Genomic DNA, 24,664 nt, shown 5'->3' with positions numbered 1-24,664 from the left:
GTGATTCTTTGTGTTAAACTCTTTTTGGTGTACAGCAGAAATAATAGCACAGGAAAACTGATGTGCTGATGCTCAGAAGCAAACATGGCACTAAAGGCAATTCGTGCTGGACTAGCGCCCACATTAGTGAGCACAGAATACTCAGAAGCTCTAGAGTGGGAGACATGTATGCCAAAGATTAGCACACAAAACACGCTAATGAAGTGAAACTGATGTTAATGAGGTCATTTCCTTTTCCCTCCCAATGCTCAGAGAACAAGTGCACAAAACAAAGCCGCCTTACCACTGAAAAGATAACGCCAGCTCAGAGTAAGCATTAGGGTGTTCGAAGAGAGGATTTCTCATGACTCTTTATTTAAAATCTGAGTTTTTATGTAATTTGGAAGCAGAAGGAAGCCCCTGCAAGCCCCTAAGCGCTGGTAGTGAGATGAATGTGTGCGTGTCAGAGCAAACCCAAAAGTAAAAGCACACATTGGCAGTGGCGTACCAAGAGTGAGGCGGTGGGGGCAGTCCGCCCTGGGTGTCAACGGGTGGGGGGGGGGGGTGCTCTGCTGGCGAGTCCCTACCAGCTCCATCCACCCGGCAGCTGTGCGGTGCCTCGTGCGACTCTGCACTGCTGTAAAAGAAGAAAATCGCCTCGTCGGCCCTTCCCTCACTCTGTCCCGCCCTCGAGGAAATAGGACGTTACATCAGAGGGCGGGACACAGTGAGGGAAGGGCCGACGAGGCGGTTTTCTTCTTTTACAGCAGTGCAGAGTCGCGCAAGGCGCCGGGTGGACAGAGCTGGTAGACAGGTGGGGGGGGGGGGGATGCTGTGTTGCCCTGCAGCCAGGGGTGGGGGGTGCGCGTAGCAGCAATCTGCCCCGGGTGGCAGTGAACCACAGAACGCCACTGCACATTGGTTCTTGTTTCCTGCATTTAAATATAAGCCTTCCAAGTTAAAACAAATTGAAACGCACAGCTGAGCTTATCGCAAAAACTCTTCTGCACTTGCACTGAGCACATTTCTCCCCCCCTCCCCCGCTTTCAATTTTATAGCACACATATAATTTGAATACCATTTCTTTTGAGCATTGGTGAGCTAGGTTTCTGTGCTGTTGGCTTATCACAGGTGTTCTGAGCATCAGCCACACAAGGGGATGAGTCTGGACTGTCCCTAGGAGTAAGGCAACATATGGGGTTCTCAGTTCAGGACATCTTTACCCTCCACCACTGATATTTTTGAGTATTTTATCCATCTTGGTTGGAACGTTCTCCTTCTACAAACCCCATTCCCAGCTGGTAAACCTGGTTGACTCTCAGAGGAGCCAGCTCTGTGGGTTCTGAAGCACCTCCAGCCCTCATTTATTTCTACTATTATATTTTGTCTGTATTTTTCTCATAGGAAGCAAAAATTAGTCTGGCAGCATTGATACTGTTAGGAAACATGAGAACTGGACCACAAACACAAGGAAATGGTTTGAACAACTACGTAAGAAATGTAAAGCAATAATTCAAAACATGCAAAGGACAATGTTTCTGCACTGGAAACATTTATTGTACAATAATGATTCAGATAATTTAACAACCTTTCAAGTTTTTTTTTCCTTTTTGTTCAGACCTACAATGCATCAGTCACCATGCTGAGACACATTCTGTTTTGAAGTATGTACAGAGGAGCTAAGAAGCAGAAACCCATCAGGCCAGGCCTGCAGGATAGAAAACAAAGATACACAAAAAGCACAGCTTTCACATACATTTATACATTTCTTGCATTGCTGTCAGTCTGAATACAGTGAAAATCTGTCTGAAGCCTCCTAGCTTTCCACAGCTGTGAAATAAATTTTCTGACCACGAAGCTCACTTCTTTGGTATGAAGTGACACTGGTTATAGCGCTGCCAAGGGTACACCCCAAACAAAGATGTTTTGGGAACAGGACATGAATTGCTCAAGTGCACACATCAAAGCTGATGCACTAGAGTGGCTGATAGCAGTCACCATGGCTTGGTAATTATCAGATCATCAGAGTTTAGTGAGGGAGTGAGAGGCGCAGGTTGTCTGGCACATCAGCTACTTCAGCACAACCATAAATATTTAACATCTGAAAACAAGAGCATTAAAGAAAACAATGCAGAAAAATAGGTCTCACGCACAAACAGCAGTCTTCTTGTTTTGATAAAAATATTTTGGAAAAACTGAAATTTTTGTGCATGCTGATCCTTTTCAATCTATTGGTATTGCATTTTCTACAGTACTGAGAGTGGATGGATAAACAGATTCTCCCCAAAAGGAATATGTTCAGTGATTGGCACAATTATGGATCCAGTGGGAATGTTTACAATCTGTATAACACAGTAACATATCACAAACCAGACACCAGCATCTTCCCAGGAGATCCAGAACTGTACAACAGAAATGTGTAAAGGATTGTTCTTTCACTTGCTGTCAACAACCCAGGTTAAACCCACTGTGACATGTGATCTGACATTATAGGCACAAGAGAGGAGAAACACTAACAAGCCATGAACCAGAAGTTAAGCAGTATAACAACATATTCATATACCATGTAAATCAGGAGCTAAGCAGTATTTCTCACCCAGCCATGGGTCTAGAAGGTGACCCAGTTCAAACAGACCATCTGGTCTAGTCTTAATTTTATTACTGCTGGAATGCACTGCATTCTGGGATGCGTAGTTCACTTCTTCTTTGCTGGGAGTTTTAAAGGCAATCTAGGAGCATTTGTCCTATCTGAGCTTGGCGAAATCAATGCCCTTCATTCTCTCTCACCATATGCTACTATACCTGAAGGAACTTTAGGACAGTATGGAAACCTGTTTTTTTTTTTTTTTTTTAACAAATCTGTACTTTCTTTCCATCATAAAACAGATGTGTTTGTAACAGACCTTGAAGGGGTAAAGGATCATGGACAGTGACAACTGCAGAGAGAACTCTACAAAGAATGAATACATATATAAATATCAAACCTCTGCTAAACTGGCAATGCCTACCCTGTGAGAGGGCAGCTCCAGTCTTGCCTCTAGGAGCTGGGTAGTGGCAATTTCCATCCTCAGCATTGGGTGTTGGCAGCTCCAGCTCCCAAACAGCTTGCTCCTAGCTTCCCCCACCTTTCTAGTGAAGGAGTAGCCTAAAGGTTAGAGCAGTGGACAGAACTAGAGGGCTATGGTTCAAATCCCACTCTATACCTATGATCTTGACCCTCTATTGTCTCAGGTGCAAACCTAGATTGTGAGCCCTCCAGGGACTATACCTGAATGTAACTCACCTTCAACTAGTGAGGAAATTTGTGAACTAATGCCAAATACCTCCCCCATTTCTAAACCAGCTCCATTTGTCCCTACCCAAGGAAATCTTTAGAATGGCAGCTTCTAGCTTCTTCCCACCAAAGCTTAAAAAGGCAGCTCACATTGTTACCCTCCCCCCCCCCCCCTTTTCATCCCCCAATACTGTGCAACACCAGATCCTGTCTCCCCATCCTTCTCCTGCTCAGAGGATCACCAGAATGGATCTTCAGTAACATCACCACAGCATGGCCCCAGTGATAGTACAAAGACTTTTGCTAATAACAGAAGTCTGCCTGGAACTCTGCTCTGTTTCTTCGAATTATCATCTCTGGGATACAAGAACCATTGTTTGACAATCAGGAATGAACATGAGAGTCAGGGGCGCTAGGCTAGCACAAGGTCTTTCATGGACAGAAGGGTACACTTTGACAGTAAAGGCTAGAAAAACTGACGGGGCATTTCTTTAATTTATTATTGTGGCTGGAATTTAGAATTTTAAGTAGTTTCATGTATTTATTTTCTTATTCTCTAGCTTTCCTTTTCTATTGAAATTGGTGCTTTTTTTTTTTTTTTTTACTTTTTAGCCTGTACACCGTCTTGGGCTTTCATCCTTTAGGCGATATAGTAAAAAATTTAAAAACGAACATTTATTTCCATAATAGAATTGTTTGTTAAGGAACATTGTGTTTGTAAAAGATGAAAGTGGTTAATAATTGCAAGGTAAAATATTCATATTTGCAGTACAGTAGAAAGACTCTTTCTATATTCAGAATATGTACAAATGCACTGGCAGGGGCAAAAAATCACAGTACTGCATAGCAGGCAGTAAATCACTTATAGAATAAAGAGCAGAATGGCACTGCTGACAGCAGGGAGCTCCAGGAGATTTCTTATGAATGCAAAACACATCTTCAAAACAGACCATCAATGACAACTGTAAAAAGCAATTTTACATCATTTTCAAACATATTGTAAACAATGAATGTCCTTCTGGCTTTAAAGTTTCCTTTTTTGAAAGGACATGTTCTGTACATGAGATGTCACAGGACCTCTAGCAACAGCTTTCCAGTTTCAAGACACTGAATTTGGCAGCTGCTCCATCCATGACTCTGTGAGCAAGAAACGTCACAGACCTTACACAAATGTGCATGTCACTCTGAGAACATCCCAAATGGCACAGTATACACCTCCAAAAAATAGGGTGGAACCCTCAAAACAATGTGCAATCTATATAAATAAATACATTTCAAGAGTTCTCTTATGGTCTAACTAAACCAGTAATTACTACAGGAGGAAAAAGCCTCATGAAGCTCAAAGTTGAAGGAAGCTAAGAACTTTTTTACACTACTACTATGGAATATAATTTTGTGGAATATTTTTGTAGTTTTGTAGCTAAGTACTGTCCCACATTGTTGAGGAATACAGTTCAAGTTTATCAGGAGGAATTTTAAGCCATTTTTCCAAAGCCAATGATGAAGCAGCCCAGCTCTTGTTGCTTACTGCAACTTTGAGCTTTGTGAGGCTTTTTCCTCCTGTAGTAATTACTGGTTTAGTTAGTCAGACCATAAGAGAACTCTTGAAATGTATTTATTTATATATATATAGATAGATCGCAAAGTATATACCTCCCCATCAGACACTGGGCACTGACATTCTACAGACTTACTTGGCTGACGTTTGGCACTAAGCACCTGCCAGCACTAAAATTAAAACAGGGAAATAAATGCATGAGGGCTTTCTCCCAGCTTGTGTCTATGGAGAAAATGCTTATCATTTTCATATTGTAAAAGGTAAAATATTAAATGTAATAAATCAAATCAAATAATGGATTGGCCACTGTTGGAAACAGGATGCTGGGTTTGATGGACCTTTGGGCTGTCCCAGTATGGCAATACTTATGTACTTATGTAACGTGTCCTGATTGCAATTTTGCAACTTATTTGGGATGGAACAGGCTTAAAAGGAGTTTATATAGAAGCCTGCAAAGAACATATGATAAAATATCTGTGTTAAAGCCTGCAAAGGATAAGTTACATGTAATCAGCATGTAGGCAGGCCATGCATGCAACTAAGTGGTTTAAACAGTATCTCAGACCATGCACTTGAAGTAAGAAGCCTCCCTAGCATAACACAGGCAGCCTTCCTTCACCCAATATCTTCTTCTACCAGAACACATTCTCCTTCTGTCATCAGTTTACTAAAGGAATCCCCAATGGTTCTTAGCAGTAGCCAGGCAGGGATCATGCCAAGAGGAGATATTAAAGGCAGAGAACAGAAAAGAATGCAAAAGAAGCATACACGCAGAAACATTTAATGCAGATCACATTAAATACTTTACTGGACATTCAAACATAATGAAACAAATTTGTACAGGAAAAAAGAATGTGAACTATACATGATAAAAGGAAAAGAGGCATTCAGAGCTAAGAGGATTTATTTTCATTTTCCCACCAGTACTTTCTGGAAAAAAAAATGGTGTTTTTAACAGCAATTTCTGTACTAAATTCAGCACTTCTCTACCAGCCTGAGTAGATGCAGAACATTGAAAAATGTGGCCAGACATAATTTTAAATAATCTACTCCTGCCGGAATTCTGTGCCAAAACTGCCCAAAATTCTGCGTACAAAGTTTGCAAATTCTGTGCAAATTTGCTAATTCTGCAAGTTTGTCATAATTTAACCAATATTACAACTCTCTCTCCCTGTACACAGATACCATCCATACTTTTCCCAGTCCCCCTCCCAGTATCCATAACGTCCACTTTTGTTTCTACAGCCCCCCCTCCCTGTACCCACATACCAACCATATTTTTACAGCCCCCCCCCCCCCTGCACATAGCATCCACCTTTTTACAGTCTTAATCTTAATGGTAGCCCACACTGATAATTTCTCCCCTTAATTGCTTGTATTTGAAAGCAAGATTCTAAAATATGTGTAAGTAAAAGAAATCCAGAGCAAATATTATTCATATTAAAAAATTATCTTGGAAGATTTTTTAAAACAAAGTTTATGAGATTAGGGATGTACACCTTTTTGCGTGTCAAGAAAATGTGATAACTGCCTTTTTACCATGTCAATGCATTTCACTCTACTAATGGAATGTTTGAATGGAATTAGAGAGTGGGGAATAAAGTAGTCTAATCTTAGCACCATGGACCCATTTAAAAGCCATGATTTCATCTCCTATTTTAATTATGCTCCTATAATTTGCTAGAATTCATTTGTACTACTATCACTTTCTTTCTTACAGTTATGTTTTTTTTTTTTTTTGGGGGGGGGGGGGGTTGCTTTTTACAGCTACAAAATCTTAACTTTCTCCCAATTTGTATTTCATGCTGAAAAAAAAAGACAAACCATTACAGTTAATTGCCTTCATAAATATTCATATGGTTGTAAGTCACACAATTAATGACAAGGCCAGGTGTTGCACAGTCCCCCTCCCTCCCTGCACCCATACATAGCATCCCCCCTTTTTTTATCCCCCTATCTTTCCACCCACACAGAGCATCCCCTTTCTTATACAGCCCCCCTCCAAGCACCCTCCCACCCACAGCATCCCCCATTTGTTTTTACAACCCCTTCTTCTTTTTCTTTTTTTTTACAGTCCCTCTCTCCAGCCACCCCCGCACTCACCTGTGAGGTAGGAGGAGCTACAGATGCAGTAGGAGTATCTCTTCGGGGGCAGGAAAGAACCCCACTCTTTCCTGTCCGGGGTCGCTACTCTGGGCCAGTGCTGCTGCTTTTTGCAAATGGCCGCCAAGACTTCAAGCCCCCTACGTCAGTGCGTCTGCTCCTCCCCGGCCTCCGGGGGGGGGGGGGGGGTGGCTGGTGCCGTGGTCTGTCTCTCATCTGCTCCAGTGTGACAGGACCAGCTCCTGAGTCCTGACAGAAGCAGGAGAGAGACAGATCCAGAGGCCAGGCCCAGGGAATTGTGCCCCCTCCTCTCGCCAACCATTTTGAAGAAGCATGGCATCAGCAAGAGAGCGGCGGCAGCGGAGCAGGAATGAGTGGGGTTCTTTCATGCCCCAGAAGAGGCCACTAAACCACCAGGGTGTGCTGTGTTCGGGTAAGCCAGATGGCAGCGGGCGGGGGGTAGGCTGGCAGCAGCGGGCAGAGGGGTGGGTCAGGCAGTCAGCCAACCTTCACCGTGGACTGGGGAGGGCCTACCAAGGCTCAGGGGTGGCCAGCCAGCCAGCAAGCCTTCCTTCTTTACCATGGCCCCTCAGAGTGCAAATTCTGACTGGGGAATTCTGTGCAAATTCTGCGCTCCGCAGTTGTGGAGAATTCTGGCAGGAATAATAATCAAACCATGATTGCTACAAAGAAAGCTACAGCTGCTGAATACTTCTTATATACAGATTAGTTTCAAGAGTTAAAAAGGGTAAACTGTTACCTCTTGTCTTGTCTCACAATTAGCCAACATAAAACAACAGAATTCATCACTTACAAGGTTAGCATCCCTCCAGACCTGAAGAAGCAGTGAAATCTTTAGAAGTCTGCTCCTGCAGGCACCACAAGCCAAAGTGTGTAGATTGAGCCTCTTGAACAGCTGTTTAGGCTCCTTTGTACTTTATGTTACTGCTAGGCGGCTGCTTGGGTTTAAGTCCCTCCAGCCTCAGAATCTCCAAATAGTTCTCAGGTCACCTGCCTGCATCCTGTTTCCATACATGATTGTCTGCTCAGCCCCAGAAGCAAGCAGGAAAAGGCAGCAGGGCTGAGACTAGCCCGAGATCTGTGAGGTTCTTCTATCATTTAAAAAGATTTGCAAGCCTAAAGATGGAAAGGGAGCTAGCCACATGAGGAATTGGTGATTTTTTTTTTAAAGCGGAAAGAAATATTATATTTAATAAAGATCACATTTCACAAGAAAGTACAAATTAAGAAATGTAAAAATGTGAGTGTACAGGAGCAGCCCTCCTTCTCAGGCTTTCCTTTCATCAAAATCATGCGTTTAAATGCAAAACTTCAAGTAATTTCACTATTTATATCTTGTCCTTTTGGTAAACATATTTATTTATTATTCATTTGCTTCTTCACATTTATATTCTGAAACTCTCTCACCTATGCCCAAGATGCTAATGATAAGGGCAGGCTAGGTGTTAGCATGATGGCTCACCAGCAGTGTTGCATTCTGAAATCCAGTTTGATTCTTGAGCCCAGCTACTTCTCTTTCACTGGTCTGGCAACACTGTGGTGTTGGAGGTATGACTTTCTGCTCTTAAACATCAGTGATTCCTACAGGAATATCAGGTTATAGAAGAAGCTAACCTGTGCCTGTGGGCCAAAGAAAACTTTCTACAATGAGCCCAGATGAGAGGCACTGCAGTCTACAAACAGGGCAGACCCCCCTATACCCTGTAAATAGCTAGGAAGAGAAATCTCATGGCACTCTTGCCCAACTAATCTCAAAGCTTAAAAAGGAGCAGAAAGAAGCTGCTGAGCTAGAAAAAGCTCACTTTTTTCCATTTTCAAACTTTATTCCTCTTAAAAAGTTGATTGTTATCTGCAGAAAGATTCTGGTCCCTTATCCTCCTGCAAGTGTCCCCAACAATTGGTCTAATGGACAATTGGTCTAATGGCTCAATTGGTCTAAACAAAGGAGGAGAAAGGATACTGATGCAAAAATCAGTGCAATTTCGTAAGGAAAAACTACAGCAATATAAAGAAATTAAAGATTAGTACACAATCTTTATGAAATAAGTTAATTTTATAAACTAATATATATGAGTGAAAAAAGTTAATGTTGGCCATTAATGATTACCGTGACTGCTGACCTATACAGTCTCTATCTTCGTATCTCCAGTAGTAAACCATTTCTCCCATCATCTCTGATATGTTTATGGCGCAAGCACAGAACATAACCTTGGGCAACTACTTCTCTTTCCCCTTTTCTGAATCTATCAAGTTGTAGAACTCCATTCCTTAATATTTAATTAGCCCAAGAGCTGGTCTCGAGGGCATCCATTAACTGAAGGATGGGACCCACCTTACCTTGGAGGATAGTGAGTTAACAAGTTTCCGGAAGCCAGCAGAGCTAGGAAAAAAGGGTTGAGGGCAAGGTCAGGAGGGGAACAGGGACTGTTGGCTTGGCTTGCCGTTGGCTAATTTGATACAACCACCTTGGCTAGACAACAAACCAACTGATGAATTGACGTGTATACCACTATATTCGAGTCAAGCTGGAGTAATTAAAAACATCATTAAAAGACACTGGCCTCTTATCACTACACAGCTTTGAACATATACCCAGGTTTGCATATACAAGAACCACAAATCTGGGAGAATTATTGCAACGGTCTCAATATAGGCCAATTCCATGTCAAGACCAATTTGAAGATCGAGGACATAAGCCCTGAAATAATTGTGTATATTGTAAATTTGTGTGGGAAACGAAGCAAGTTATTAATCCAGCAACAGGAAGGTTATATGAATTAAGATGTTTGACAATTCTTTTTTGTTACATTTGTACCCCGCGCTTTCCCACTCATGGCAGGCTCAATGCGGCTTACATGGGGCAATGGAGAGTTAAGTGACTTGCCCAGAGTTACAAAGGAGCTGCCTGTGCCTGAAGTGGGAATCAAACTCAGGTCCCCAGGACCAAAGTCCACCACCCTAACCACTAGGCCACTCCTCCAAATTGCAATTCTGCACAAGTAATATATGGTATTTGTTGTCCATGTGGAAAATGGTATATTGGATAAACCACAAGAAAGATCAAGCAAAGAACAGTGCAGCATTTGAGTAATCTTAGAATACATTAAAAAAAAAAAAAAAGCCCCCTTGGTGGAACATTGAGAGCAGGAAAGGCATACAGTAGCAGATTTAAAATATGTGGTATTGTTACAGATTATTTTGCCACATGGGGGTGATGTTGCAGCAGTACTATTAAAAAAAAAGGAATAGTTCATATTTAGATGGCCCCCAGTGGCCTAAATCGGAAAATTGAGTGATTTAGAATACTTTAGAATTCCCGCAAAAAGGACTCGGTGACATATAAAAGACCTTGTACGCATGTGCCAGCATTTTTTGCAGATGAGTCTCGGGTGGAGAGGGACTTGTTTGAGAATTGTTTGAATATTAAGAACAGTCAAGTATGTTAAATGTAACAGTGCCAAAAATTGTTTTGTTGTTTTATTGCTAACCTGTTTTTTTCAACTATGTTTCCTGAGGACGTGACTACATGGCGAAACATGGACCATGTAGATAACAAAAAATAAGGAATAAGATTTAAAGAATCGTGTTGTGGGAAAAGGGTGAAGGTGATATTTCATAAGGCACATGAGTGCATCAAGACCAGCACCAATCGAAGGAAGGTTTCCGCAGAACCGATTAACAGCTATTCCAAGCTAAGTGACCATAGTATTTGTAATAAAAAAAGGACTTAGGTTTTAATAATGTGCAGCTAAAGAATGTATAAAAGTGGAAGGCAGGGATAGACAATGGTGCGATGATGGTGGATTGGTGATATTACAAGCTGTTGACCACGGTCGATGTAATACACTAAAAACTGAGCACAAAACACTAATTTAATAAAATAAATAAGTTACAAGTATAGTATAATAATAACACTAAAAAAATATTTTGAGATTTCCTAGGAACCGTGAATAATTTGAAGGTAAGCCAAGCAGGGATCGCCAAGGATTGGATGGCAGGGTTGGATGTTCCCGGATGGGGAGGGCTAATAGCTAAGCTTATTTATAGAAATGCCTCTGAGGTGCAGGGCATTACCTGCTCCTCAGAGGCAGCTTTTGGCTTTGAGCGGCTTGGTGTCGTGCACTGCCTGCTGCTTTTGGTGGCGATGGAGCCTGAAGTGGCCTGTGAGGACCTCGTAGGAGAGGAGATGTCCCTGCACTGGGGGGATTCGTTCGACGACCTATGCCCTGAATGGGTGAGTGTTGTGCCTCCTCCTCTTGCCAGTTCCCTGATGCTGCCGGCACCGACACCTTGTCAACCCCTGTGATTGAGGCCGTGGCCTCTAGAAGGGTTTCACATGGGAAGAAGAGCCTAGCTACCGGGGGAGGGGGAAGAAGGATGGAGTGAGGTGCAGTACGGCAGAGACAGAGGCAGTTCTGAGGATCTGTGGCCATCTGAAGTAGGAGCATCAGGGGGGAGGGGATTTTGGCTGTGGGTGCCACAGAGGCCATGTCAGGGAGGAAGACAGCATTTTTCATGACGCTCCTGAGGTTGGGAGAGGGTACAACCAATGGTTCAGGATTCTTGCCGCTCCATTACCCATGAGCTACTGGTTTCTTTGATCCAAGTGTTGCCAGGTGTGGTTGTCACGCTCTCCACTATACCCCGACCAGCTCCTGTTGTGGGTCTCGGGCGGGGCAGACTGCCGCCAATTAAGCTGGGAAGCCGGGAGTGTCGCATCCTCAACAGGAAAGGGTCCCGCCAGGCATCCGGCGCTATGTCACACGTGCACACACCCTGCACGCAGGCTCACAGGCATCAGACACACCCTGATGACAGCAGTGGCGGGTGCCTTGAAAGCCGGCGCTCCCTGGTCTATTGGCGTCTCCTCGAGGAAGCTCCAGCCAGGCCTGATGTTCTAACAGCAGTGGCGACTGGTCCTGAAGAGGGGGGGAATTCTCCAATGCCCAAGTCTGCACTTAGTCGTGCTGAGGCCAGTGTAGGCCCTTAGTCCAAGCACCAGATGCCTTGGGGAGGGGTGGGGGAGGTTTGACAAAGTGAACTGAGGGTAGCTGGGGATTGGGAATGACCCCAGTCTTTCCCAGTGGGATGGATGTCTCCTGGGTCATGGAGTTTTGTGCTTTCTACGCCTACTGGCTGGAATGCACATTGGATGGCTCCTAATTTCAGACCCTCTACAGCGGGGAATGCAGGCTCCTAAGCAGCACATGGTAGGTGTGAGTGGGGAGTGGATTCCACAGGGGAGTTCAGGTGAGGGCCTCTTTTGGAGTGGTTTGGAGGTTAGAGGAGAGGGGGCACCCCCATCTGGGCATTGGGAGGGGGCTTATCTTTGGGCGGGCGAGCAGGCTTGTGCCAGTTCCTTTTTGTCTCCACAGGGGCCAGGTGTATTGACCGTGAATGTGGAACTGCAAGGAACACCAGGGTCCTCTATGCCATAAAGGCCAGAAGCAGTCCGTACAAGCAACTTGGCTGCTGGTTGTATGTGGGAAATCGGGGAGCCTGCTGCATCTTCTTCTTGAGAAGGCCACCGGGGAGCAGTGGGCGAGGGCTCTGTGGTTACACCAAGGGTGTCGGGAGCAGATGTTGGGACGTCTGGAGCTGGTAAAAGGCCTGCTAAGGGCACTGTTTCTGTGCATGGGAAAAGAGAAGGAAGAAGGGGTGCAGGGACAGTTTTTCTTCCTCCTCTGATTCCAGTTCTTCTCCTATCTCTTCATCATCTTCTTCAGTCTCTGTGGCCAGTTCTTTGGCAGCTAAGAAAATGGCTAAAGGGGGTGAGAACAGGGAGCAAGGAATGCCTGCGTTAGTGGCATTTTCAGAGCTTTGGGAACAGGTACCTAAGGCATTGCAAAAGAAAATTAAGAAGCGGACCAGTAAAGATATATTCAGGCTTATGGAGAGCAGGGGTAAAAAGGTGGTCAGGAAAAGAGACAAGACGCAGGATGAGGCTGAAAGAGCTAGGAAAGTATCCCGGGAATATGGTTAACTGGATGAGGGCTTCCTTACATTTAGCTAGTGTTTGAGGGTGCCGCGACTAATCCCAGTATGGTTTATTGTTAGCCTACACACTTTGCAAAACACTTTTTCTTATATTGTAGCTCGTAGAACTTATATTACATATATATATATATATATATATATATATATATATTCACTGAAGTACAAAAAAAAAACTCAAGGGGGGAAAAAGCCTTGGAACCCTTCCTCTGAGCAATGGAAGAAACTATGGTAGGATTGCCAGGGTAAAGTTACTTCACAGACATAAAAACCCTCCAGAATATAAATTTGTTAAAGCTTCACTGAAATCAATAAACTTTCATGGATCCTACATACTATGTGATGCAATAAAACTTTCACAAATACAAAACTTAGCTTAAGCAATCATGTAGCTCTCACATTCCTCTTGCACCGACTTTGGCTAGAGTTTCACCGAGCAGGCTGTGTCAAGGTGCTAATAGTGCTTCTACAAAATAACACAATGAATCTGTGTCATGAACTAGTGCAAACTTTATAAAACATGAACTACACCATGAAAGGCTCAAGTACTTGCCAGCTTGTAGTTGCAATATCTGCTTGTAGCATCACCGGACTCCAAAACATGGCTGCGGAACACTTTCTTTGAATCTTACCCAGAAGTGATGTCATCCGACAGACCGGATGCAATAACAACTTTATTGCTATGGTCATAGGTATTGTCACGACAAACCTTTTCAGTCGATCTTGGCATTAAGTCTATTTGGTTCTTCCATCTCTAATTTTACTGAGGTTATAACTATTGTCACAGCAAACTCTTAACGCCAAGATTGCCTTTTCGGGGTAGGACGGACAATAAGGAGGCCCATAATTCAGCTTTCACTGTCCAGTTAAGGGAGGTAGTGTTGGCTAAGTTGGGCAAGGAAATTGGCCAGGGCAGAACTGTGGGCCCTTCTGGTGAACAGCCTTATGCAGCGATACAGTTTTCACCTTTGGCGTCATTCCAAAAAAGGATCAGAATAAATAGCAGCTGATCCACAACCTATCCCACCCGCCGAGTCACTCTGTTAATGATGGTATTCCAGTTGAGTTGTGTATAGTTCAATATATGACTTTTGATGAGGATTTAAGGATTGTGTGAGTGAATGGTCCAGGTGCCCTTATGGCAAAGGTGGATGCTGTGTTGGCATTCCGTTTGTTGTCCAGAGTCATTCCCGCTGCTTGGTTTTAGTTTTGAAGGGACATACTATTTCGAAAAATGCCTGCCTATGGGTTGTGCCACATCTTGTGCTTACTTTGAAATGTTTAGTTCTTTTGTGTACTAGGTCACAACGCAGAAGGTAGTACGTCGTGACGGAATAGTGCATTATCTGGATGATTTTCTCCATAGGCCCCGCTGAGCAGGATGACTGCACCAGATTGATGGCTGTTTTCATGGAGGTAGCCCAGTCTTTTGGAATCCCACTTACTGTTGAAAAGACAGAAGAGATTTTGGTGGCAATATAGTTTTTGGGTATTGAATTAGACACTGTGCAAATGGCTACTAGATTACCAAGGGAGAAAGTGACTCAACTGAGTGACTTGATTTAGCGTGTACTAGCGGTTAAGAAGCCTACTTTGCATGAGTTTCAGTCCCTCTTAGGCTGCCTGAATTTTGCCTGCAGAGTGATTCCTATGGAGAGGGCATTTTCTAGATGGTTAGCTGTAGCTACTGCAGTCATCAGGAAGCCACATCATTTTGTTTGGCTATCTGCAGGCATTAAGCTGGATTTGGGAGTCTGGTTACAATTTTTGCACAATTTTAATGGCACAGTGTCTATCCAGTGTGTGAGGAGTTGGAGCTGTTCTCGGATGCAGCTGGCAGATATGGTTTTGGTGAATTGATTTTTCACTCTTTCAAAAAGTACAAAGATCAGGGGGCACTCGAAATTACATAGAAATACTTTTAAAACAAATAGGATCTAATATTTTTCACTCAAAGAATAGTTAAGCACTGGAACTTGCTGCCAGAGGATGTAGTAATGGCAGTTAGTGTATCTGGGTTTAAAAAAAGATTTGGACAAGTTCCTGGAGGAAAAGTCCATAGTCTGTTATTGAGATGGACATGGGGGAAGCCACTGGTTGCCCCGGGATTGGTAGCACGGAATGTTGCTAGTAATTGGGTTTCTGCCAAGTACTTGTGACCTGGACTGGTCACTGTTGGAAGCAGGATACTGGGCTACATGGACCATTGGTCTGACCCAGTATGGCTATTCTTATGTTCTTATGGTGTCTGGTGTGCGGCACTGTGGCCACAAGAGTGGGTTGCATCAAGTTTGACGAAAAAAATTACTTTTCTTGAGCTTTTCCCTTTCATGGTGGCATGCGAGTTCTGGTCTCACTGTTTCAGGGACAAGATAATATTCTGGTGCGACAACAAAGGAGTGGTCAAAGTAATGAATAGGCAAGCTGCTCAGTGCTTACGGGTCAATTCTTTGGTTAGAGAATTGGTGTTGCGTTGTTTGCAGTTGAACCTGTTTATTACAGCGAGGCATGTGTCTGGAGATGTTAACTCAATGGTGAATGCCTTGTCTCGTTTTCAGTTTGACAGATTCCAGACACTGGCACCGAATACCAAGGCAGTGAGCACCCTGATGCCAGCTCAGCTGTGGAGCCTTAGTTGGATGGGGTACAGGCCATGCTGAAGAGGTCTGTGGTGCCCACAACATAGGCTGCTTATGTATCCAGATATTCAAGGGTAGCATCTTTTCTGAAGACTAGGGGTTGGGCCAGTGGGAGGGTAAAGGATACACTTATGGCTGATTCTGTTTTTAGAAAGAATTTGGGGTATTCCAAGGGAAGGGTGATGAGAAATGTGACGGACTTTTCCTTTTTCTGCAAGGTGAATGGTTGGGGGAACCTGGCAACGAGATTTTGGTTCATAGAACGCTTCTAGGTTGGGAGAGGGTACAACCAATGGTTCAGGATTCTTGCCGCCCCATTACCCATGAGCTACTGGTTTCTTTGATCCAAGTGTTGCCAGGTGTGGTCGATGGTGTAATTTATATTTCTGCTTATATTTCTGTTTATGATAATAAGAGTTTTTCTGTATAAGTTTATTACAATTGCTATATTATCTCTATGTGTGTATAATATATATAATCAATGAAGATTAATTAATAAAGAAAACCCTGCTAAAACAATGAAGTTAATCCTTCTCCTTCTGGACTTGGGTTTTTTTTTTTTAAAAAAGCATGTTTGATGTCTGGGCTCATGCTACCAGGACGGGGGTCTCAGTGGTCCTGTTGTGTGGGGAGCACTTTAGTTGCTCCAGGAACATAATGAAATGCCTCTTCAAGATGGTCACTTTTCTCTTTCTCTCCAAGCCCATTGCTTGGTTTCCCCAATTGGTTGGCATGTTGGTGTTTGGTTTTTCCCAGTCCTGAGTTATAGTTATATTCTTGTGCTGATCTGACCCTGTTTTGCAGATGCTGCTCACCAGTCTCACCCTGTTTGGATAATCGGGCACTCATTCATACATTGGGCCAGTCATCAGGTAGTGAGTAGGCCTGGAGAGATTCACCTTGAACTGGCTCATATGAGAGTGAGGATTTCCTGGCTGGGTGAGAGGGGCATGTGGTGGTGCCAGTTGTTACCGCTCCTCTATAATCTCAGATCAAGACCTTGTCACCCTGACATCTAGGTGGGAATGAACTTATTGACACAGTTAAGGAGGATCTAAGGCTTGTCATTGACTAGTACCCCATGACCCAAATTGTCTGGTCTGATATTATCACCAGACCACGTCACATGGAGATCAGGAAATGGACTTGAGGGCTGACAAAAGATAACTGTCAAATTGGCATGTGGCTGGTAGCCAGCAGTGGATATCAATTATTCCACAGCTAAGTGGATCCCTGGTATGCACACCTTTATGGCCGGGACAGGGTTCATCTGTCTGACATTGGACTGGACTTATTTTTTAATGATTTCCAGGGGGCTACTGAGTATTGTTTACAGGTATGGGTTTGTACCAGGCCACAGCTTCCAGGGGGGGAGGGGGGCAGCAAGGGAAGCTACCTGGCCCCTGTGTTGGTAACCCAAGCTACACGATCTCAGGCTCATAGGGGATGAACCGTAAATTAAATAGTGGATCAGGTGGACCTGGTTTAAATCAGGCATGGAGGTCCAAGCTGGCACTATGTAAATTTCATGCTACCCTGTGATAGGGCAAGTGGCTAGGGGTTGCTGTTTTGAAAGATTCTCTGATAAAGCCAGCCAGGCGAAACGGGGGCCTGTCAGGATCAGGATTTCTGTTAAAACAAGATAAGTGATATATATGAATACAGCCTCCATTTTCAGAAAGAAAAATACAAAAATATAACCATTTCAGCAATTTTGATATAAAAGAGATTAAAGTGAAATAAAATATAAGGTTTTTGGACCCATGATTGATTTTGCACTCTAGATGCCAAGAGTAGCCACGAACATGATGGCAATTATGTCACTGAGCACTGAGGTCCTTTTTTTCTTGACAAAAAAAAAAAACAATTTAAACCATTTTATGGAATTGGTGAAGTTCTGTTTATGGTTTTAATTTGAAGGTAAACCAAGCAGAGGTCGCAAAGGATTGGCTAGCTGGGGTTGAGTGTCCCTGGTTGGGGAGGGCTAACAGCTAAGCTTATTTAAAGGAATGCATCCGAGGTCCATGGCTTTTCATGCTCCTTGGAGGTGGCTTTCTCACCCTCCCTCTCCCAGTACAGGAAGTGGATCTGGGGGCTTGGGACTCGGTTGGGAGTTTGAGGTCTTTGTCACATCAGGTGGTAACCCGAGCTACAGGGTCTCAGGCTCATAGGGGATGAGCTGGAAATTAAATATTTGGTCAGGTGACCCAGTTTAAATCAGGCATGGAGGTCCATGCCAGCACTATAGGCCATTGTGGCTATAGAAGGGCTATGTACATTTCACACCACTGCTGATAGGGTGAGTGGTTGGAGGGAGAAAATGATCATTTCTGGACAATGTTGTATGTAGCTTGGGTTAAGTTGTTTGTTTCAGTTTGGGTTGCATTAAGTTGCACAAATAAAGATGATGTGACCTTTTGTTACTCCATATAGATGTGTGGACTTGTCATCTGTAATAAAGAGGTTAAATGAGGTTAAAAAGGAGTTGTGAGAGGTTCTAGGGAGGTGAGGGTTCCCCATCTCTGAAGTTAATCCACTGTCACAATTAAAATTGAACTGAAATATTTTATCTCAAGCACCACTTTTTGCACTAACTGAACATCAATTGCAGTTCTGGATTTTATACATGAAGCATAAACGTTTATAATAATTTCTACCTTTTATAGAACTGTAACATATGATTTCAGTTCACAGCTTTTGTTTTCATCTCATTCACGAACAGGCCTACTTCAAAGTTGCAGTCATATAATAGGCTTCCTAAACAAAACTTTTAGTAACTTAATACATTCATTATGACTAAAGTTTTTACTCAGCAAAAAAAAAAAAAACACTTGTGACTTTGAACCTCTATGCCTTGATTAGATTAAAGCATGTGGTGTATTCTCATTATTGACTTTAAAAAAGTGATCTGTCACTGACAGATGTATGACTTGACCAACTGTCCATTAGACAAATTAACTTTTAGATGAAATGTCTCTTTGGATGAACTGGACTTTAGACGAATTGTATCCTTAGACCAACTGTTATTAGACCAATTGTCTATTAGATGAACTGTCATTAGACCAATTGCACCAAACCCCTTCTGCAATGATCACGTCTATTCTTTACATTCTACAGTAAAATGACAGAGTCCAATGAAAATACATCTATGACAGGGAACTATAGGGTTTCAAAATCTGGAGAAGTACTATGTTATACCTGTCTAAAAGACATGTATAACAAACAGTTATTGAACTTCTCTCTATATAAAAATAACAGAATCCATATGTCTGTCCTGGAAAGGCCACTGCACATACCATGCACAACAGATGTACAGAAAGATGAATCGTGGCCCCCACTGCCAACACAGGATCATGACCTCTCAGAAAGCTCGGCACCAGTCATTGCATCCATCTCACTGCCACCCATGACACCCCAACATCAGACACTGAACCTACAAAATGACACATTAGCACAGAGGTTATCCCAGCCCACCCTCCCCCATGCCAGCAAACAGGAAATCCAATGATAACACCCCCCTCCCCAAACACATATAACAGGTACATGTAACTCTAGAAATACAAATGATACAGGGACACCGCCACTACTGTGCACAGAGCCAATAAACACATATGGTGCAAGGGCACAGCCAGGAGACAGCAAAGTGTGTACACTTAAACAGCTGTTGCAATGCAATAACGATTCAACTAGCACATTTTAGTGGCTTGTGGGTGGAATTGTGGCTATTTGGTGGAGGAGAGCTATTTCTGAGTTCCCAGTAGCAGGAATCACAGAGGAAAAGAGATTTTGCAGGTTTCCTAGTACATTTGTCACATAGCTAAATTAAAGTAGTAGGTATAAGTTGAACTGTTCCCCATAGGTTTTTGATTTTGTTTTTTCTTTTTGGCATTTTAGAATGACTTACTAGGATTACTATAAATGGCAGGTTATAAGTGAAATAAACATCTCCTTGGAAACCCTATTCATTCAGAGCCCCCTGCTACCTGGGATTTGCATTCTGATGACCGTGATTGCTGGATCCTGACCATTCAGCAGATAAGCACCAAGGCTTTAGGGTGCAGTTTGAGTCTAAAACCCACAAAAGTCTTTTCAGCAAAGTGCCCATGCATTTCTCTTCCTATCTGCTCTCTTATCCGTAGGAGGAATTGAAGGGGAAAGCAGCAGAAGAAAGAGATAGGCTCCTCCATGCCTTGTCCAGCCTGCAGAAAGATGTCTCAGGGAACAGACTGAGGGAGTCCATGCGTGAAAAGGAGGAAAATACCAGGACCACCTTAGCCTTTTCCCTTATGACATTGATCTCTCTGAATACTTGGCCATGCAAAGGAACTTGGGTTCAACTCCAGGCTCAAACCCTGGGTCAGAGGATGCTTCAAATATAGCAAAATAGCAACACTCGTATTCAGGTCCAATGACTGCAAGATTCCGGATTAAAGAAAACCAGGAAACATTCTCAGTAAGTGGCCAAAGAAGGCTCATGTTGCCAGCTTCCAGCCTGGTTCCAAACTGCTAGGTCAAAAAAAAAAAAAAAGAACAGAAGTCCCCAGAACTCTGCACGTGTGATCAGCAGACAAGGGAAGGAAACACAACCAGCTTCCAGCAGCTCTGGAGACAGAACCTGCAAGAGATCCTATTTAAATTCAGAAATCTTTGTCCAATTGCAATACCTCATCACTACATACACAACACAAGGAGAACAAGACAGCTAAGGGACATGCTATACAGAAATATCAGTTCAATTTCATAAAATCAGAAAGAGAATTTTTAAAAATCGAGAAAGGTAGCAACATGAATTCAATACTGCATGCTACAACACGTGGAGGGGGGAGTCTCCACGCTACAAGAGAGGAAGAATAGCTGCAAACCGGTCTGAAATGGAAATGTCAAGGCTTCTGTACCTCCTCCACATTTTCTAATCTTAATGGTCATGATCCCAGGGTTGAATTGGCTGTAACTACATTATTCCTGCTAAGCAACAGTGTCTATCACGAAGAGTCAGTTGAAAGCGTCAGTGTGGTAGCTGGTGTGCGAGTCGCTTGTCAGCTGCGTAGTCTCTGTGGCTGATGATGGCTGTACCACAATAGGTGTGTCTGCAGATTCTGAAAATGTAAGACGAAGAAGATTCAGTACACAGGACTGAGAAGAATCCATGCACATAGGTAGCAAACAGGCATGCAGACAAGCACAGCTCATGGAATGACTAAATATAGAAAAACACAATAAGGTATAGGACTCATCTGCTGGAAACTATAGGATCAATTTTTAAAGGGTTTAGACTCCTAACTCAGAGTCAGGTTTCTAAATTGGCCTCTGAAATTTATGTATAAAAATTTGAGCGATTAAAAAATGAGTAGCAAAAGGGGTTGACCTAGGAGAAGGTAAGAGCTTGCCAGTTTAGCACTGGGCACCTGAATTAGGCTCACAAATCTAGGAAAAGAAATGGCAGGTCTAATTTTGGCAGCATAACTTTTAAGCTCCTGAATTTAGGTACACTTTCAGCAGAAAACATAAGCAACTAGGTATGGCTGAAAATGTAGGCATCTATGTTATTATTTATTTGGAAATGATTATATACTATCCCCTTGAAATAGAGCTTGTGAAATGTTTTATGATACAAAACAAATAATAAAAAAACAATAAATAGGTTCTTAAGTAAGGAGTATCAGGGGAAGAAGTAGGATTTCAACCCAGGATTCCCAAGTGCTCATTAGAGATCAGGTAAATGTGATAGTGAGATACAAAAATAGTCCCAATTCATTTGGGCATCACCATCCTGATTAAAAAGAACTTCCAAATGTATCTTAAAAGGTTGCCTGGACATATTGAAGTCGATATTCAAAGCAAGTTAAGTGGGCAGAAGCCTCTCCTGCTTGCTTAAATAGATTCCTGGCGCCTAACCAGGGATATTCAGCAGCACTTAACCGGACAGTGCTGCTGAATATCCCCTGAAACCGCCCAAACAAAAAGTTTGCAGGTCAGGGGCGGCACTGGGGAGGAGCCCCAGGTTATGTGGGTGCCGGCAATATTCAGTGCTGGTACCTGCATAGCTATGAGCTTTATGACATTGCTGTCCACAGTAATAATACCCTGGTCACTAGGCTCCAGGTGAACTTCCAGCATCAGGCTCACAGGACAGCCATTCCATCAGAGATTCACAGTGATTCTGGTCCCCTGCTTCACAGTGGTGGCATCACATAGTACATCACTCCACAAATCAACATTCTTGGTAATTGTCATCCCCAATTCTGGGGTGCTGGATTGATCATCCTTCTTAGTATCAGTCAGGCTACTCTCTTCCCAACCTGATCTTTCTGACCCCAGCATCATATTCTGCTCTTGCAGTTCACAACATACCATTTCATTAGTTGCTTGGTCCTGAGCATTCTGCAGCCCAGCTCTTGGTTTTAATTCAGTGTTCTTGAAGCAGCACAACCTCCTGATGGCCAGTCTGAAAGGCTACCACTAAGCCCTTCTGGACCTTGAGCTCTTTGGCTCGTGGCCACTTAAAGCTGTCTATGCGCAAGATCTTTCTGAGTGGTCCTTGTCTGAGCCTGATAAGTTATGAGGTTATCAATTAACAGTTGCTTCTCCTCTAACATCATCAGGGCAACCATAAGCCGGGCTTCAACAAAATGGGACCATTCTTCTACAGAATCCCTTACTTGAGAGGCCTCTCAAGCTCTTTCCCTATTTCACTCCTAGATACCTCCACCTGAACTGGGTTTTTCTCTGGGCCAACTGCTTTGCAGTATTTGCAGTTTATCACTCAGCACTGATACCTTCTCCTGGTGTTCCCGCATGCCAACAAACCCAGTGGTGATCTGGAATTGTAATCCTGCACACTAGCAGTGCATTCTCCTCCAAAAGCCAGATACGTTTGTGCTGGGCTATTGCTTCTCCTTACAGGACTACTCCTCCCGGAGGCACATTTTCTGTACTTCTCTGGAGCGCTGTATTCAGGCCTCCTAGGCTTTGGATTTGGGCTAGTGCTCCACTGTGGCTCCATCTAGTTTCAGTCAATTACCTTTGCAGCTGCTGGGTCATCTCTGCTTGGGTTTACTCTGTCAGCCAGCCAACACAGTCATTAAGTTCCATGGCCTCTCGTTGATACTGCACCCACTCCTCCTCAAAGTAGTCAACTGGAACACGCCCTCTCAAACATTCTTAGAATTCCTGCACTTGGCGCATCATCTCTTCCGTCTCATGTACATAAACAATTTTCTCAAGCAGCGCCTGATAGCTCCTTTATAGCTGTTCTTGTTCCTTGACCAGCTCTTCTATAAGGAGGGTTTGCTGTCTGAGATGATTGCATAACTGGCATACTCCAATCAGTATTGTCATGCTGCTCTTCAGCTGCCTGGGTGAACTACTTTACTTCTTAGAGCTGATTAAGAAGTTCTTCTGTCTGCTTCTGTAGGATCTCACAAGAAGACTCCTCATGGGTTACTTGCCCCACAGTTGGGTAACCTTCTCTGTCCTATCCTTTAAAGCACCTGTTAACACTGCAGTCTCCCACTTTTGCTCCTAGGTTAACGACAGGACCTCCTGGATCTCAACCTTCAGCTGGGTTTTCGACCAGGCATTCTGGCCTTGCAACTACTCTCTTTCCCTTTCTAATTACTCCTCACGATGCAACCTTGTCATCTCTAAGGACTGTGGATTCTCTAGGTTCACTTGAAGCTTTTTCCTTTCACCATTTACCTCCAGACGCTCTGAGGACAAACACTTTATCTCCTCAATTTATTGGTCAATGATTCTCATTAACCCGGTCCCTTGCAGAGCTATTGTTAATATGTAATTTATCTTTAAAATCAAGCATGGTACCGGAAGATTGGAGGGTGGCCAATGTAATGCCAATTTTTAAAAAGGATTCAAGAGGTGATCCAGAAAATTACAGACCGGTGAGAGCCTGATGTTGGTGCCAGGCAAAATAGCAGAGACTATTATAAGAACACATTACAGAGAATATAAACATGGATTAATACACGAAGCCAACATGGATTTAATCATGGGAAATATTGTCTCACATTTCTTTGAAGGGGTGAATAAACATGTGGATAAGGGTGAGCTGGTTGATATTGTGTATCTGGATTTTCAAAAGGCAGTTGAAAAAGTTCCTCATGAAAGACGCCTGAGAAAATTAGAAAGCCATGGGATAGGAAGTAAAAACTTGTTAAAAGACAGAAAACAGAGAATAGGGTTAAATGGTCAGTATTTTCAATGGAAAAGAGTCGATAGTGGGGTTTACCACGGGTCTGTTTGGGAATAACTAGTGAGGTAATCAAATTTGCTGATGACACAAAGTTATTCAATGTTATTAAATCACAAGAGGATTGTGAAAAATTGCAAGAGAATTTTACGAGACTGGGAGACTGTCCATCCAAATGGCTTAATGTGAGCAAGTGCAAAATGATGCATGTGGGAAAAATGAACCCAAGCTATAGCTACATGATGCAAGATTCCACATTAGGAATCGCCACCCAGGAAAAGGATCTAGGTGTCATCATTGATGATACGTTGAAACCCTCTACTCAGTATGCAGCGGTGGCTAAGAAAGCAAATAGAATGTTAGGAATTATTAGGAAAGGAATGGAAAACAAAATGAGAATGTTATAATGTCTTTGTATCGCTCCTTGGCGCAACCTCACCTTGAATACCATGTGCAATTCTGGTCAATGCATCTCAAAAATGATATAGCGAAATTAGAAAATGATAAAGGGGATGGGATGACTCAGGTACTACAGCCCAGCTTAGAACACGCTATGAAGATCTCTCTTACTCGGGGTCTCCTGCCAAGAGACCTCTGAACTCATGGCCTCCCTCCAAGAGAACTCTGAACTCATGGCCTTTCCCTCAGGGCATTTGACCACCTCCCTAAATTCACCCTTCACTCCCTCAGTACCAGTGGTAAAAAGAAGGAAGTATAAGATGAAGAACGCATAGTCTGGCTATCAGGAACCAACAGACTATAACGTCACAGAAATAACCTAGATCAATGCCACAGGGACCCAAGAGACCAGACGTTCAGGGAAGAGCCTCACTATTTCTGCTAGCTTTGTGATAAGAACACAATATAGATTTGGGTGTTGTGACAAGCAA

The 24,664-nt window shown here is 43.2% G+C and overlaps 1 protein-coding gene across 3 annotated transcripts in view; it reads right to left on the bottom strand.

Annotated features, from left to right (window-relative positions):
* Positions 1 to 24,664, bottom strand: part of DNAJC5 (DnaJ heat shock protein family (Hsp40) member C5) — a 159,242-nt gene that overhangs the window by 3,488 nt on the left and 131,090 nt on the right. Inside the window, exon 5 of one of the 3 annotated variants that reach the window (XM_030211623.1) lies at positions 18,120 to 20,664. The exons of the other annotated variants lie outside the window; for them this stretch is intronic. Coding sequence (XP_030067483.1) covers positions 20,561 to 20,664 — 104 coding nt within the window. The 3' untranslated portion in view covers positions 18,120 to 20,560. Of the gene's footprint in view, positions 1 to 18,119; positions 20,665 to 24,664 lie in introns of those variants that run through there. 3 annotated transcript variants of the gene reach the window in all.

This window comes from Microcaecilia unicolor, chromosome 8, assembly GCF_901765095.1.
Source record: "Microcaecilia unicolor chromosome 8, aMicUni1.1, whole genome shotgun sequence".
In the NCBI taxonomy this organism is placed as follows: domain Eukaryota; kingdom Metazoa; phylum Chordata; class Amphibia; order Gymnophiona; family Siphonopidae; genus Microcaecilia; species Microcaecilia unicolor.
This window is presented reverse-complemented; position numbering and strand designations above follow the sequence as displayed.